This window comes from Thunnus maccoyii, chromosome 15, assembly GCF_910596095.1.
Source record: "Thunnus maccoyii chromosome 15, fThuMac1.1, whole genome shotgun sequence".
NCBI lineage: Eukaryota > Metazoa > Chordata > Actinopteri > Scombriformes > Scombridae > Thunnus > Thunnus maccoyii.
In genome coordinates, this window is record NC_056547.1 from 18,913,097 (window position 1) to 18,930,486 (window position 17,390).

At 37.9% G+C, this 17,390-nt stretch overlaps 2 protein-coding genes across 3 annotated transcripts; one reads left to right on the forward strand and one right to left on the reverse strand.

The window, feature by feature from the left end:
- Positions 1–850: 850 nt before the first annotated feature.
- Positions 851–4,818, forward strand: tomm7 (translocase of outer mitochondrial membrane 7 homolog (yeast)). The gene is made up of 3 exons (XM_042435637.1): positions 851–1,036; positions 3,848–3,896; positions 4,443–4,818. Exons 1-3 carry the CDS (start codon positions 934–936, stop codon positions 4,456–4,458), a joined length of 168 nt encoding a protein of 55 aa, XP_042291571.1. The 5' UTR covers positions 851–933; the 3' UTR covers positions 4,459–4,818.
- A 1,959-nt stretch (positions 4,819–6,777) lies between these two features.
- Positions 6,778–9,563, reverse strand: LOC121913485 (interleukin-6-like). Of its 2 annotated transcripts, XM_042436139.1 has the most exons (6): positions 9,522–9,563; positions 8,781–9,028; positions 8,502–8,695; positions 8,144–8,242; positions 7,908–8,051; positions 6,778–7,450 (listed from the first exon to the last, which is right to left on the reverse strand). In XM_042436139.1, the coding sequence occupies exons 2-6, from the start codon at positions 8,794–8,796 to the stop codon at positions 7,241–7,243; spliced, it is 663 nt and encodes a 220-aa protein (XP_042292073.1). In that variant the 5' UTR covers positions 8,797–9,028; positions 9,522–9,563; the 3' UTR covers positions 6,778–7,240. The 2 variants fall into 2 exon arrangements, with proteins under 2 accessions (XP_042292073.1, XP_042292074.1); XM_042436140.1 differs by lacking the exon at positions 9,522–9,563 and having other exon boundaries at positions 8,781–9,043.
- Between the last annotated feature and the right edge of the window lie 7,827 nt (positions 9,564–17,390).

Here is a 17,390-nt window from a genome sequence, read left to right on the forward strand (position 1 = left end):
AAAAGGAAAAGTTTGCAGATTGCACATTATTGTGTTATATGTGAGCTGGTGGAGATGGAATTCAGCTAATTTGGTCATATATCAATGTATGAAATAACTGAACACTTATTCACAATTATTATACACGTATTTATTAAGTGTGAACTAGTCACATAAAGTCATAGTGACTTGATTATTTGTTAATGTTGAGCAACATGAATTCATGATACATCATGAATTCATGCATTAAATCATCACGAGACATGCTGTAGTAAAGCATTACTTAAGTATATGATTTTTACCCTTATTATTAAGTTTTTAACATGGTAATTATACTTTTTTTCTGTGGAAAAACCATATCAGACACACAATATTGTTCCAAGCAGAGTATTTTTATGTCTTAACACATGTCTGGAGGGGATCTTTAAGCATTTGGTGAGATGAGAGGAGTTTGAACTGAACGTGAGCTCAGTGCTTTGACATAATGGTTTTTGGTCTGTGCGTTTATTTTATCTCTCATTAATTTTTTGAACAGATGACACTTGTAACAGATGTAGTATGTGTGGTTTGGCATGATGGGAGAGCCCTTGTGTGTCTGTCTTTGTTGATGTTACTATGTTGATTGTTTTGTGTCGTTGGATTGCTTAATTTATCATTATTATTTATGTTTTTTTTTCATTTAAATGTTTCTTAATTTCCTTGTTTTGTGATTGGGGACCCCTTGAAAACGAGATGGTGCATCTCAAGGGGTTTATCCTCAAATTAAAACTTTGAGCTCTAGTGGCATTTATTAAATCCAGTAAACTGTCGCATTTTGTCCACTAGATGGTGATCTACGCCTGAACATGCCACTTTACGGCCTGGTTGCCTCTGCGTCACTTCCGCTTCCGTGTCCTTGGCAGCAGGAGTAGCAGCAGGAACAGCATCCTCATCCTCGCTTTTCGGGATAAACACATGGCTAAGCTAAGCAAAGAGACCAAACAGCGGCTGCAGCAGCTGTTCCAGTGCGGCCAGTTTGTGATCCGATGGGGTTTTATTCCAACCGTGTTGTACCTGGGTCAGTATGTGTAGCGGGAGCAGGAGACATGCCTGTCTGATGTTAGCCAGTTAGCTTAGCACAGTGTGCTTTAACCACCAGCTCATATCAAGCTGTGGATGGGCGAGTGAGGGTTATGGATATGTGTGAAGGTGTATAGGTCATTATTGGCAGCCTGTGTAGAAACAACGTGTAGAAAATAACAAGACAACGAGGTTTTTGGTCCCACATTTTCTTCTTTTGTAAGACCCAAACTGCCACTGTAGCATTTAGCGTCCGTCTAATGCCTCCCTTTGGAGAGGTACTGTAATGCATGATGTTTAAAGGATGGATTCACCATTTTTTTCAAGTCTGTCTTAAAACAACAGCCAGGTGCCCAGATGATCATTGAAATAATAATTTCAAAAATATTCCTCTTCTTCATACTGACCATTACAGGATTCTTTTAGAAAAAAAAATCCAGCCCTCCTTCTGTGTAAAAATGTATTTAAAAGTTTATCTGACGCTAATATGAAGCTTCAGCCGTCCAAATAAGTCAGCCATGTAGACATCTTTCAACATTACTGTCTTTTTCGGGCCAAGGTCCCTCTTTTTGTTACTATACTTCCACTGCAGCTCATCAGGGAAACACTGTGCAAGGAAACACAAAAAGGGAATTTGATGTTAAAAAGACTAAATGTGACTTAATATGACCACCTGAACTCAGAATGCTGAAGCCTCATATAAGCTTCAGTTCAACTTTTAAAGGACCAGTGTGTAGGATTTAGTGGAATCTGGTTGCAGCAATGCAATATAATATTCATAATTAACTCTTTCGATATCATGGAAAAAAAGAAAAAAAAAAGACCTAGGCACACAAATTTTTTAAATTAAATTTGCTATGGCACCACGTGACCCACCAGTCATGTGGTGGGTTCATTGCTGGAGAGAATGCTATAACAGCCACATGTTGAAGACCAGTTGATATTCTTCACCATTGTTTCATCTGTGCAGCCTTGGTTGAAAATCTGATTGTATATCTGTTTTGCTTTGGTTTTTTTTATAGCCTTGATACTTTTGATACTATCAAATGCATAATTAATGGAGATGGTGTTGTTTTAAACACGTGATATCCAAAAAGTATCAATACTTTTTTCTAACTTAGTTTTCATTAGTGTATAATCACCTGAAACTAAGAACTGTTTTCTTTACCTTAGAATTGATCCTTCATATTTACATAGGGAGCGGGTCACGAAATTCTTTCTCCCTAGGATGGCAAAGTCATGACCCGTCCTACTCTGCCTCTGATTGACTCACTCTGATATTCTTACCCTAACCAGTCTCACTCCTAATGCCTAAACCTAACCGACACAACCAACAAAGCCAACGAATACAAGCGCATATGAAGATCTTTTTACAGCCAGTATGAACAGGAGGAATGATTACAGCGAGGAAAACCTCTTTCAGTGTTAATGTGGACACCTGACTGTTGTTTTAAGACAGTCTTGAAAAACTGTGAAGCTGTCCTTTTTAAATGATGAAAAAGTCAAAGTTGTATACTTATGTGGGTTAACTGTTGTGTTAATTCAGTGAATGTAAGCAGATATGATTTAATTGAATAGTGTAAGTGGGTTTCTCATAAAGATAAGACTTGCATAAAAACTTCCAGTTTGTCAGAGAGGGGAAGATCATTTTCGAATGATCGTCTCTGCTATTGTGAATATGAGCAGCAATGAAACGGCTGACTTTGAAATACTTAAGCAATAAGTCAACAGTATTTATATATAACTTGCTTGTCTTGTAAATACCCCAGACATGTCTCACGTATTGCATCTAAATACTCTGATGTTTGTGGTTTCAAGTAGAAATGGGGAAATTTAGACTTTTGCATGTGTTACCTCATGTGGACTTGCCCTCATGTGTGAATCTTCACAGCCTTCAACATATTGGAAACACCAAATTTCAAAAAGGAGTTCTAAAAATAGCATTTAAGAACTATATTGAGACAATGTTGAAATGTCTATTCAATTAAATGATTATAAATATAAAATAGTAAATAAAATGTCAAACATTTGTTGGTTTTAGCTTTTCTAATGTGAACAGGGCTAAACAATCAGTTAGTTAAAAAACACACATGAAGTAATGTGCAGCTATTTTTAGTCTTCTAGTAATCTCTCATGCCTCTTTCTGAAGAATGTGTTGCATCATGGTTGGTGTTGTCTTTGACCCATGAATTAAGTTAGAAGAAACATATTTCAGAAATGAAAGCGTTTCCTTTCTGTGTGTGTATGTGAGTCAGAGGCGCTGAGTCAGATGTGCTGCCCAATACATTCCTGATGTATTTCCATCGGCCCCTTTGACCCCACTTCCACAAAAACGAGATCTGCAGGGCCTTTGGGTGATGTCAGCAGCTCTGGTGCAACGATGGCGTTTAATCAAACTGCGGAAGCTAATCTGCTGACAAACTGTTACAACGCACAGTGAAACACTTGCTAAGGCATCCCCTGGCAAAAGCATAAACCTTATTGTCTTCTTTTAAGTGCACAGACATTTTACAAAATTAATTAATTCAGTTAAACTGAAAATTCATTAAACTGAGTATCTTTGGGTTGTGGACTGTTATTAGGGACAAAAGAAGACATTTGAGGACATTACCTTGGGCTCTGGGAAACAGTGATCAACACTTTTCACCAATTTCTGACATTTTTATAGACTAATCGATTAATGGAGAAAATAATCGTCAGATTAATTGACGATGATTATAATCGTTAGTTGCAGTCCTACTTCACCGTGTCACAACTTTCCGTCCACTTTTCCAAAATGTAAATGTTCTTTTATGGTTTTGTTTTACAGGTTTCAAACGAGGAGCAGATCCAGGGATGCCTGAACCCACAGTCTTGAGGTAAGGACATTAGCGCAAGAATTTGTGCTTCTTTTAAAGACGTATGTGTGTTATTAGAAACCGCAGGAAAATAAAGATCACGGAAAGGTGTGAAATGTAACGACAAAAGGCGGTTTTCATAGCTATGGAGATTTTTTCCTTTGATAGTGGAATATTTAACTGTCAAACGTTCCTACAGTCCATCTTAATGATCGACAGCAACGAATATCTTTCCAGGACTTTGACATTTGGCTTCTATTTTTAAAATGAATCAACTACTTAACTTTTTTTTTCCCCACAGTATTTTCCATTCATTTAGAAATTAGTTCAATAATGTCTCTCCTGAAAATTTGTAAGATTCACTGATTCACTGTTCCACCTCTTCTGTATTGCCGCCCACACCTCTATATGTGTTTGTTTTTTTTCATTCATTTTTTCATTACTGACATTTTTTAAATATATAAAATTTCTAAATCTGTAATAGACTTTTCAGTGGCAGCACTAACGCTCTGTAAGTAAACTGTAAAATGTTGGGAGTCTGTTTGAACGTTTTGTGTTTTTCTATAGTTTGCTATGGGGCTGAGGAACATCTTCTACGCACAGCAAATCCCCTCCCTTCCTCGAGAGACCATGTGACCCACCTGTCGTTGGAAATCCTGGAAATTGACTTTATTTTTCACCTTCTTCTCCATGAATCATACAATGTCCGAGAAGTGATGAACGAATGTTATCTGTCGCCACATTGTTTGTGGCTGTACATGTACGGAGAGTGTTGGCTACGTGGATGGAAGATGTTTGGATGAACAAGCTGGAATCAAGACTGTGTCGCTGAAAATATTTATATTTGGTTTGTGTGGCACTGTCAAATGGATAAACCATTTGTTCCATGTTTTTACTCTTTCAGTTGTAAATTGTCTGAAAATAAATCCCAAAAGAAATGTCATTCTGGTCTTTATTAATATTGAAGTGGAGTTGTCTGTCAGTATGATGAGTAAAGAGATGACCATGCAAGTGAAGAAAATAATGAGTTGGAGATATCAAAAGTTGATGGTTTACTAAAATCAACAGTTCTAAAAAGAGAAGCTGCATACTGGTAGACCGAGGAGCACAAGTCTTGTGGATGAACAGAAAATCATTTGCATGAGGAAGAAAAAGCTCTGTATGACTGCACAGCACGTCAAGAATCCTCTCGAGGATGTAGGCGTACATGTTTTTGTCAACCATCAAGGACCAGAACGTCAGAGAGAAACTCAAAAACCGAGAGGCCAGGTTACAAAAACATACAAAAAAAAAGCCCCAGTAGAGTTCAGGAACAAAGTTCAATGGACTGATTCGTGAAAAATATACCTATATTAAAATGATGGAAATAGGTAAATGGTGGGATAAAAAAGGAACATATCATGTCCCAAAGCATAGCTCCTCATCTGACAAACATGATGGTGCCTCTGTTATGGCTCGGGCATGTATGGCTGCCTGCCAGTGGAATTAGCACATTGGCATTTATTGATGATTTCACTGCTGGCAGAAGCAGCAGGATGAATGCAGAGGTATGCAAGAGAAATCTGTGTGCTCACGTTCAGGAATTGCATCAAAACTCACCGGATCACATTTTATCATTCAGCAGGACAACCATCCTAAACATGCTCCAAAGCAATCAAAGAGCTTTTCATGGTGAACAGGTGGAATATCCTCAACTGGCCGAGTCAATCACCTGATCTCTGAATATGCTTTCCACTTGCTGAAGACCAGACGAAGGTAGAGAGATCCCAGGAGCAAGAGCTGAAGGTGGCTGCAAGGAAGGCCTGGGAGATCATCACCAGAAGAAAATACAAACCTATGGGTCCAGAACTTCAGGCAGTCATATGTCATGTTATATATTAAAGGACAGGTTCACAATTTTTTTGTATGTCCTCAAAAAATTGTTGGGTTTCTTGTTTTAATCATTCGTCCTTTCAGCGTAAATGATGGGGGACAAAATCGACAGTCCTGCACAAAAATGTATTTTAAAGTTTACTTAATATGAGGTTTCAGCCATCGAAATTAGTCAAATCAAATCAGTATCTTTTAACATTACAGTATTTTTAGTGCCAAATTCCCTCTTTTTGTTATGATCCTTCCACTGCAGCTGAACAGGAAAACACTGTCACTCAAGACACAAAGAAGGAATTCTTTGCAAAAAAAAAAAATTTAATTGTGAAAGATATCCACTTCATTTGACTAATTCAGATGGCTGAAGCCTCATTTTATCTTCAGTTTAACTTAAATACATCAAATACAGCTAGCAAAACCTGTTTGGATGTTCATATGGGCACCTGACTATTGTTTTAAGACAGACTTGAAAAATTGTGACTTCATGTTTATCTGGCCATGTCTGAACTAAACTTTGGCCACTATGTGTTAAAAGTGCTCCCACACATTTCTTACTATATTGATGTTCTCAAATTAAAGCTGATACTTGGAAGTTTAGTGTAGTATCAATTCTTTTATTTCCAATTCAATACGCTGAAGCACAGAGCCTGGACAGCACAACTGTCCAAATGCTTTCTGTCTGAATTGTATGTTTAAGTAATTGGTTTATGTGTTTAAGTTAGGAAATGCCACACAAATTTCTGAAATGTTGATTGGCTGTTGCTACAGTATATAGATCACTGGTCATTTGGTTTTTGCTTTATCTATAAGAGTGAGATTGTCTTTTTTAAATCTTATCTTCCAGCCTCCATCCACATACAGATAGAGACTGATCAAAAACCTGCAAGTGTCATTCAAATACAGTAGGATCCAAAAGTCTGAGACCACTTTCCCATTCAGACTTTTGTGTCACAACCCTGCAACAGCTTGAAATGAAATTTTGAAATGAAGAAACTTGATTTTTTTTTTTTTAAATCTCTCCAAATGAATTTTATTCCTGCATGTGTACAGAATATAATCAATCAATGTAATGACATCAGTTTACACATGAAAATAAATAATAGTTAACAGTGTACTACAAGTATAAAAGCATTGTTTACAAAAATAGACTATATAATCACTGCTTTCCAAAAATGTTTCCTTATAAAAAGTATTCGTAACAACGCTGCACAAGTTATTTCTCTCAATCTAGAAATCAACATTGAAATCAAGTCACTGTGTTAAGTACACATTGTATTTCCAGTACAAGTAACCCACAATAATGGATTTTCCTATGACTTATAAATAACACTTTTCACCACGTATAAATAGGTGTAATAAGTTATGCAATAGTGGGCTGAACATATAACATTCATACAGTAAAGACCCCCTGTCGCTACAGCAAAGACTGAAGATTCCCTGAGGTATTTCCTTCTTTTCTGATTTCACTGTTTTTCTCTTTTCAACATTTGGTAGGCCTAATATGCCATATCCCTATTGGCCATGCTTCCCATGCGCATCTCTCTTTTTTTCAACGCCAGCTTGCCATCACGCAAGAAGTAGTGGAGCTGGCGCAGGATGCAGTGCGCCGTCATCTTTCTGTGGAAAGTGTTGGGGTTGTCCAGCTCCTTCAGCAACTGCTGCTCCTGGCTACTGGTCAGCGCTGAGACCCGTTCGGGATGCCTCATCTGTGGGGCGGGAGTGACATAGTGATGTAATGTGACAAGAAAGTGCTGTATCATGATATCAAACCTAACATGTAATGCAGGAGCAGGCCCTTCACAATAAGATGTGATCAAAAAACTCTGAGGGAAATATTGTATTTTTTACTCTTATACAGTACATGAATTTGCCAGTACTTACTTAATGCATCAGTAACAATAATCCAGTAATGTAATATGTAATATAACACTGACAGGAGGCGTATTGCTCAATAATGAGTACTTTTACTTAACTGATATTTTAAGTATGTTTTTCTGATGTACTTCAGTAAAAGTAAATCATAAAACATAAAGACAAATTCAAGTCCCTGAGGTTGTGTGACACACACAGGCCAACACATTGGATAAACACAGCTACAAATTCAAATGTTATGTGTAGTTTTTTGAAGTGTTTATCCAGAAAGATGCAGCATCTCTAACTCACCTTTCCTTTGATCAGATCGATCAGGTGGCTGATGTAATATCTGGCCTCTGTGAGGATCAAGCTGCCGGGGTACTCCTTCTCCACATGCTTCAGAAGTATCTTGTATGTTTGCAGGCCACTGACCAACCTGTGAAGACAAGCCTCCTGGAAAGAGGGGAGAGGAAACCAGCTGTCAGTAATCACATGAACTTAGTCTCTTTGGTCAGTATAGCAGAATCTGAAAGGAGAAGACAAACCTTGCTGAAGTTGGAGAGGGGGCAGCCTGCAGGGAGTGATGAGGTTTTGTAGTGCTCCAGAAATAGATATTTCATTTCATTTTTGAATTCAACTTCAAACTAATGAGAGGAGGGGGTGATAAGAGAGAAATGATAGAAGTCAGGAATGCAGTTTACGTTGCCCAGAAAATGAAAACTCCAACTGTGACTGTAAAACTTAATAATCAACTCCAACAATACCACAGTTTAGTGAAAGTCTTTGAAGATTTCTGAACATTGTTGTGTCTAAGTACATTTATAGCCACAAGAAACCGGAGTCAAATCCCTTGTATGCATAAAAACATGTGGCCAATAAAGCTGGTTCTGATAAAGTGCTTACCTCCTTTTTATGGCGTTTGGTGGCACCAAGGATCGAGTCCCAAATCTGGGAGTCGCTAAGCTCGTCAGAAGCCACCACATCCTCCTCACCTGAGGGGTCACCTGCCGGATTCTCGGTGGTCGCGTCTGTAACTGGAGCTCCGGTAGCGCACAGCACCAGAGCTGCTAGAATGACTGCAGAGAACCAGTAAGCATCTGTGCGGTGGGGAAGAGCAATGAATGAATGAATGAACGAAAAGAGGAAGAGACGCAGGAAACATGCAGAGTGCAAATCACTTACTGAGCATAGAGGTCATGTTGCGCTGCTGGTAACCACTTGCTGAGTTTCCACTGATGCTGAGGGCTGTCAAGGCCAAAGGGAGTTGTCTTGTCTTTGCGATGGGCTGACATTTTATATTCTGCGGACCGGAGGGATTTCCCAATAACTCCCTGGAACAGCCACGGAATTAATTGATTTGCGTCAAGCATCCGGTTTGGCATCACCAATGGTTGATGGTGATTTTTGATGAAGATTGTGGGAGTGTTCATCTTCAAAATGACCGATGAGAGCAGGAACTTCGTTTAAAAAACTGCTTTTATTGTTTGCTTGCTTATCAAAGTTAAAGTATAAAGTGCTACTTGAGAAATTAGTTCAATAATTGAAACTAATAAAACCACACGTGCGCGCACACACGTGCGTTTGTGTGCGCGTACAGCACATACAGTTCAGAAAAAAATCCCTGTGATATTTTCAGCTAATTAATTAAACGGAAAACCCACCCAAAACCATACATTTGCATAGTCTAATGACTTGTGATAGTAAAATCAACATCCAGATCAAATAAATACTTAATAAGTCAAGTGTCACCCGGATAAGACGTCAATGTTAAGGTGGAATTTTAATTTCAATAACAAATGTTTTCTGGCCTTCTCCAGTCTGCATCCCGGAGTATTTCTTTAACCCCCCCCCCCCAACATAATTTAGTCATAAGCTCAGAGAGAGAAACTTTTTGGTTGCAAAATTAAATTCCCTTGGACTTACCCCAAAAGCATATGTCTCATATGCTTACAGTGTGCAGACCAGTACGGCCCCTCGGGTCCTCTGGCACGAGTCTGTTTGTTAAACGTAAACTTAAAACCTACCTCTTCAGCATGGCTTTTGGTTAAGAATCGTTTATAGACATTATTTACTTTATTTTATTCATTTATTTTATTGTATTTGTATCGTAAAATTGTATTCTATTTCATTTTATGTGATTTCATTATTATTAATAGGCCTATTATATATATATGTATATTTACCCATCTTATTGATTTTATTTGTCTTTGTTTTGTTATGTTTTTTTTATCTATTTTATCTAGTTTTGTAGTCTAGCTTTTATTTAACTCTGTTTTTATTATTATTATTATTATTATTATTATTATTATTATTATTATTTCTTTATTTATTTTAACTACTATTACTGTTATTATAGTTTTATCTATTGTATTACATTTTCATGATTTTTATTTCAATGTTTCAAATTGTTTTTTGGGGATTTTTTGTTTTGTCTATTTTTGTTTTTGTGGTCTACACTTGATCTGTCCTATTATCGGCTTGTCAGTCATCTGTGAATCACTTTGAACCGCACTAGTTCTTACATACATCTTACAGTGCACTTTGACACATCATCAGTGATGCAATATGGAGTCATTGGGTGTTTCGGGTCTTTCAACATTCATGCACCCTTGCCCAGGCGAACCAGCCAGGGTTGATCATGCCCTAGCTTGTGTTCAAGTGGCCTGTGTAATCCACGGATCCCCCCTCTTGATTATAGCCATCTGGATCCCTTGTCTGCAGCCTCGGTGGTGTTTTTGATGTTTTTTTCCTGTGCAATCCTGTGATACCAAGGAGCTTGAGGGCCCTGTAGAATGACTGGCCAGCAAAGCCTCTGCAGCCCACCTCAATTCAATAGGGACACATTCACCCGCCATTCGCCATGTCTGGCCTTACTTTGCTCACTGCGATGGTTTTTGGGAACTTGAGCTTCTTCCCCAGGTCAACTTTCAGCTGCCAATCCCATACAGTGACTAGGAGCCCACCCTACACCCTACACTCACCCCACACCCACCCTGAGCCTGTGGTGTCTCCCTTGCCTTGATAAACTCTTGTCTTGTCTTGTTGCACGCTATTATTTGGCTTGGCTGATCCCCATGCAGATGGAATTGGCTACTGCCTTCAGGACCTGGTCATGAAGCCAGCGATAGTGTCCCTCTCCCAAAGCCTTCGGGAAACAGCTGAGGATGTGTTCGAGTGATTCTCTTCTCTGACACAGGGGGCTTGAACTCCTCAGTCAGGCTGCTGAATCGGAGCAATAGTTTGCTTTTCTGGTGGTTCAAGGCAATGCTGTTCAGGCTTCATGGCAGGCCCAGCCATTTGCGGAGGAAATCATTGACCTTTCTCTCGTAATCCTCAACTGTTGTCAGTGAGACCTTATAGACCAGTAGGGGCCACAGGAGATGACAAAGGATATCAACCCTGATTTGTCCACTGTCATCAGCGATGACTCCAATTCCCCACTGATTGACTTGAGTGATGCATTGTCTTTCAGGGTGCTATCAAGGACCTTGCCTAGGCTCTTGACTAGCTTCTCAGTAATCTGGATCTGGATGCCTCCTATGGCGAAGCAGAATTTATCCATTACCTTTCCCTGTTTCAACACCAGTGCCCTTGATATTCTGGCTTGAAGCACATTCGTACCCATACGATGATTCCCTCAAGGCCTTGGAGGATCCATCTGCATCCAGGCACCAAAGTAGTTGTCACCATTAGGTCATACATGAAGGCTCTGATAGGGGGCTGTCGGACTCCAGACTTGGTCAGGGGGCCTCTACACTCCACTTCTGCTGACTTTACCAACATGTTTGTGGCATGTATGGAAGGAGCTATACAAATAAAGTTTGATTGATTGATTATGTAAGATATTCTTCCCCTCACATGACCAGCTGAAATGATCAATATCCCTCAAATTGTGCCATCAAGCAGGTATTTTTGTTACCCAGATAGTTGTATTAAATTAATGTTTCTACAAAGATATATTTCTACAAATTCATTTTTGAGCATATGCTATATCTCCTGAAAATCAAAGATTGTCTTGTTAGTCTTCTTGTTGTTTCTTTACAGTGACACTGTCTGTCACATTCCTTTTCCAGTATTAGTCATGATACCAGAGTTTTCTATGCATGAGTTTGACCAGTTCAGGACATTTGCATGAATGAAAGAATGAAAGAATCTAAGTGACTGTATTTTGTACATTGTGCCCACTTTATAAGTGAAAGTCAAAAAGAAAGAACCCTACCAACCAAGTTACCAAGAAAAGAGGAACTATTGAGACACATCAGTCTCTTCGTCTTAACAGGGTGTAACGGGTCAGGGTGGAGTGAGAATTCTACATTACACATACATGAGGGTACAAAATGATGAGCTAAAGAAAATGTGTGATGATGATGAGATGTTTGCCCTGCTGAATCATATACAGGCAACTAAAGTGGAAATTTGTCCCACTTGGTAGAGTGGGGCTGTACTTGTTTATGGCTATTTTAATGTTCTCCATTAGGTTCTTGTTTGTAATTCCATGAAACACCACATAGATCTATTAGAAATGCAAAACAACAAAAGTATTAGATTTCCCAGTTGCATGCAATAAAATCTCTCTCTTTGGGTGCTAAAAATTTTAATTTCGCTACCAGAAGAAAGTATCTCAAATTAAAATCTTAATCTTGGGAAAAAATGAGCCACACAACATAATATATTAGCTCTTACTCCATTTAATTAGCTAGCTGTTTCTAACTAGAATCAAATATTATTACAGCTGAAAAAATTAGTTGATTAATCAATTAATTGTCAGAACATTAATTGGCACCAATTTTGATGACAGATTAATTCTTTAAGTTTTCTTTAATCAGTCCTAAAGGCCAGACATTCTGGGATTGCAGCTTTTCAAATGTGAGTTTTTGACGCTTTTCTGTGTGTATATGATTGGAAATGAAATATTTGGGGGGTTTTGGACTGTTGGTCAGGCAAAACAAGACATCTGAAGATGTCACATTGGGCTTTCAGAACTTGTGGTGGGTATTTTTCACAATTTTTGATATTTTACAGACTAAATGATTAACAGACTGAAAAGAAAATCTACATATTCAACACTTATGAAAATAATAGTATAAACAGATACATGTAAGTGTCATGTGATTTTCCTGCATTCCACAACTAAAGAAGTCAAGTTAACAGAGCCAAAGATTAGAAAGTTATCAGGACTTACTCACTTGTGTTGAAGCAATAGATTGGCTTGACTTTAAAACCTTTTTTTATTCTATTAACTTGTAATTAATCAAGAGGTTCCCTGAAACATGGTTCCCAACACAGGGGTCTAGAACCAAAAGCCAACAAGAAACAAAAAAAGCAAACTAATATGAAGTCATGGGATGATCAGTAAATCAAGGCAAATTTGCCTAATTTAAAATAAAATATCGCACATGATACAAATAATAATTATGAAAGATCTGTCTCATGGGCTAAATAAACACACCATTTTTCACACCGTTTTTCTCCTAGTTCTGTCTGGAGCCTTACGTAGTAGCTCAAAAAAGGTTAAGAACCGTAACATTTCAAAACACTTGAACAAATGACCTTCCAATTACTTGGCTTGAGAGCAACCTTTATGAACTTGAGAAATGTCATTCCAGGTTTGGTGCTTTTTATGTTGCCATTTCTTAGAAAGATCATGTTACATCTTCCACAAAGTAAATTTTGGTGCACCACAAGGCTCAGTTATAATCCCATTGTAATTCTGTCAATATACTGTAAATGCTTCATCTCACTAATACCATCTGTACACTGCATTTATTTGCCATGCAGATAAATAAACAGCCAGATTGAATTTTACATTCAATATTATACTTTTGTTCATTATATGTACTGAGAATATTTCCTAAACTGAACAAAATTTTTGATCTTCTCCACTATATTGCTTAACTTTGACCCAGCTCAGAGAGATTTTTTCTCGGCTGCTGCCTGAATCATGAATTAAATATGAAAAATATTGCTTGATAACTGTGTTACTGTATTGTACTCCTTACTCCTTATTATTTTGTAGCTGGTTTTGATAAGATGTAATAGATGACATGAGCTATCACCGTACCATTTACCACCATGCACTCCATCTGCTTCCTGTATGCGACCCCAGCAGAGGGTTTCCTCATCTTCCTCCCTTCCTTGGAATGCTCTCCCTGCTGCGATACTAGACGTAAATCCTCAAATGTGTTTTTCATTCCCACGTGAACCTTGTTTATTTTCTCTATCATGGGGCTAATCACCGCCTTGTATTCCAGAAGTGACTCAGTTGAGTTTAGGATACTGTAGTTCACAACAGTTTATATTCTTGAAGGGAATGACGTGAGTGTAGGTACGTGTCAGTATTTGCTGTCTCCTTTTTCCTTTCCTTTTTTTTCTGTGGATATGATATTTGTGGTCCTAGACTTTTTGTCTTGTCATGTGTGAAGCGCTGGCCTATGGTGACCAAGGTGGAGTCCCCTCGCCAGGAGGATTGATTGCTCTCTGTAAGGCCTTTGCAAAAGTTTCTTTTTCCCCCTTAAGAGATTCCATACGTATTCCTTACTAGTATGTAAGATTGATGTTTTCTTTTTCTGTATCAAAATGGAAGTGTGAAATGTGATTTGACTTTGGTTGTGTGGTGTTCATCAGTTCAAATTCTATGATAAAAAAGCATATCACTATCCAGAGTATTTTACAGTACATCATCATTTTATGACTGGGATATGACACTCATAACCCGGATATGAGCTTTGTACTTCCGATATATTATATACCAGTTACTTACACACATTGTTTTCTTGTAATCAGGAGAATGAGGGGGAAGCATGTGAAAGACATCATGGCACTACTGTAACTTGCCTGAATACCTCATTTCCTTTTTCCTTAAACGTTCAGAGAAAAGTCACCTTCCTGCACAAACCTTCAGTTATATGTTTCTTTCTTTCCTCACATTCTCCTTTCAAATACTAATTATGTGCAGCTACCTTGCTGCCATCAACATACTGTTCATTATGTGTCCATTAACGCTACATTCCACAGGCTCTGTGAGATGCTGCATGATCAAAATATTTTATTCTTTTCAATTCCCCTCTACTTCTATTTTAGATATGTAACTTTCCCTCTGTCAGATGGCATTACGCACGGGGAATCAAACCGAAGAACTCCCAAATTGGGTCAGTACCCAATCTGCGTACCAGTTGATGCAGTTCTGCTCTCTTGGGGATGTTGTAACAATGGGTTTACATCCACTTTTGATCAGGGGGTGTTTTGGTACTTTCAGTGGACAATCTGAGACTTTAGAATAGCTCAGTGATTGCAGGGCCGTGTGTGAGGTTATTGGGAAGTGCCGAACCTAGACAATTCTGTCTTTATCTGTTTCATTTTTGTCTTTTTCTGTTTTTGTTTAAGTGAGATCACTAAGAAAAAATCCAATCAATCATGTTGATATGGCAATAAAGCATATCCTGAAGCTGTCTGTCTCCTTAACACTCCAAACATAGCACTGCAGGCCACTCAATGAGTTTAAATAATTGTTTAATTATTATAAATAATGCACTTGAAGCACTTTATCTAGTGGGTTGCTTGATGTTGCTGCTAATTTCCCTTGTGTTTTATCTATGGTGTTCTTATGCGTTGGAATTTATTTTACCCATTTATTTTATACTTTTACAATTATTTTATGGGTTGGATATTACCGATCTGTTTTATATTTTTGTTTAACATATTGTGTGCTTTATGAGTGAGTGGTTTTACTATTTTTGTCTTTTTCTGTTTTTGTTTAAGTGAGCTCACAAATCCCAATCATGTTGATATGGCAATTAAGTACTGAATCTTGAATTCTCTTCCCCTGCTGAGGAGCTAAAAACACACTTTGAATTTGAATAGTGGACATGCAAAGTTTTGACTAATAAATCTATCCCAATTCTGAACTCTTAATGCATTGAGATGTATTCATGGATTTAATTTCTGTGTAATTATCCTGCTTGGTTCTCTTGTTTGGGAGGAAAGTCTGGTGAGCTAGAAGCAGTAGTTCTGACTCTCAGTTCTGCTTTCTGGTTTTGGAACCAAATTAATTTATGATCTATTGCAAAAATCCACAGTATGCGCATTCCATCAACCACAGGCATCCCCCTCTTTACTGCTGGAAATTAACTTAATATAGTCATAAAATACAATGTCTACTTCTCTAAAATTAACACGCAAAGCAATTTGTCTAGGATGTGTGTGTTTGGGTTTGTGTACACATGTACTATGTGTGTGTAAAGTTTGTACTCAACTTCTCTACTTTGTTCCTTTGCATTTTGTAAGGGGCTTAGCATCGATAACACTAAGCAGCTTGGCGTGCAAGCACAATATGGTTTTTGCGAGCTATTTCTCTGACTGTGGATGCTCTAAGAAAACAAAGAATCTTCCAAGTATCAATGTAACTTTCATTGAAAATATCCATATCACCTCCCTGTGACCCCTGTTTTTATAAAATGATGATTCAAACTTATTATGATGGTTATTTGGGTGTAATAATGCATGGTTACAGTACCTTTAAATAAAATACAGTACAATACAATACAGAGGATGAGTTCCATAGTTGATTCTTGATCTTGGGAACAGCAGTTCACAATACAATCTCACCCTAAGGTCAATTTAGCTGCTGTTCTGGAGCTTTTGATCATATCACATGATCTTCATCAGCAGACAGCATTGCTGTTATTTCTTGCTTTCAAAGTGAACTCAACTGTGAAGCCAATGTGGATGATGAGTTCTTGGAAAGAAAAAGCTCCAAAAAACACAGAAACTTGAACATCTACAATTACATGACAAGTGAGCCCCTCCAGCTGCTGATGAAGCGCATGTGATAATTGAAAATCTCCAGAAGACTTACTAAAGGGACCTTGCGGTAGGATTGTTTTGTGAAAAACAGGAGATACAGAATTCCAGGTTGCATTGTCATGCAAAAGAAGTGTGACTCTGAGATTAGCATTGTCACCTCACAAGAAGGTGCTGGGTTCAAATCCACCTGCTAATTGGGGCCTATGTCACTGATATATGAGTTATAATGTTATAAACCACACAGACCCGTATCAAACCAATGACAAACTAAATCATGTTCATCCAAGGCAGGACTGGAATGACCTAAAATGACATCATCTGAAGGCCTCATCAGTCTTTCTGAACATCTTTACAATCGAAAACAGTGGTTTCAAGAAAAAGAGAGAAAAAAATGAACAAAGATTACATGTTGACATTTTAATACGTTTTAGCTGTTATTTGTTTTTATACTTATTATGCTTTAATGATTGTAATGAATACCATGTAATAAACAACACAACACATTTAGTTCCCTTTACAGGGAACACACAGATTAACTACACTATGAAACACTTTCACGTAAGCAGTGAGAGTATCTCTTGCTCAATTTCCCTCTTTTTTGATTTTGCAGTTTCGCAGTAGAAATGATGATCAGCCAGTATAGTGGAACTGTGGTAATACTTCTCTCAATGTTGTGACTAACATTACAACTCATATGAGGAATAATATTGTAACATTATAACTCATATGTCAACAAACTGCTTCAATCTCACTCAGGTTCATTGTGGGGTACAAGGCTAATAATAGTTACACTCTCAAAAACATTATTCAGCATTTTTGAGTGCATTCTCTGGCCACTTGGCAGGCTTCCTCTTGCTCTTTGGTTTTGTTTTTGTTTCTCTTATGCTTATAAACTCTAATGATTAAAAAGAGAGCGATCAAACTGGTTACAGTATATATTTTTATGATCATAACCCCCCACCTTCACTTGTGGGTCAGGTATGTGCATAT

Bases quoted from the DNA above. Each gene is read 5' to 3' on its own strand.
- tomm7 (XM_042435637.1), top strand. From the start codon at position 934: ATGGCTAAGCTAAGCAAAGAGACCAAACAGCGGCTGCAGCAGCTGTTC. The intron at 1,037-3,847 runs GTCAGTATGTGT...TTTGTTTTACAG, and splicing joins TCCAACCGTGTTGTACCTGG to GTTTCAAACGAGGAGCAGAT.
- LOC121913485 (XM_042436139.1), bottom strand. The intron at 8,243-8,501 runs GTAAGCACTTTA...TCCTCTCATTAG, and splicing joins CCAAACGCCATAAAAAGGAG to TTTGAAGTTGAATTCAAAAA. The intron at 8,052-8,143 runs GTTTGTCTTCTC...CCCTCTTTCCAG, and splicing joins CCCTCTCCAACTTCAGCAAG to GAGGCTTGTCTTCACAGGTT.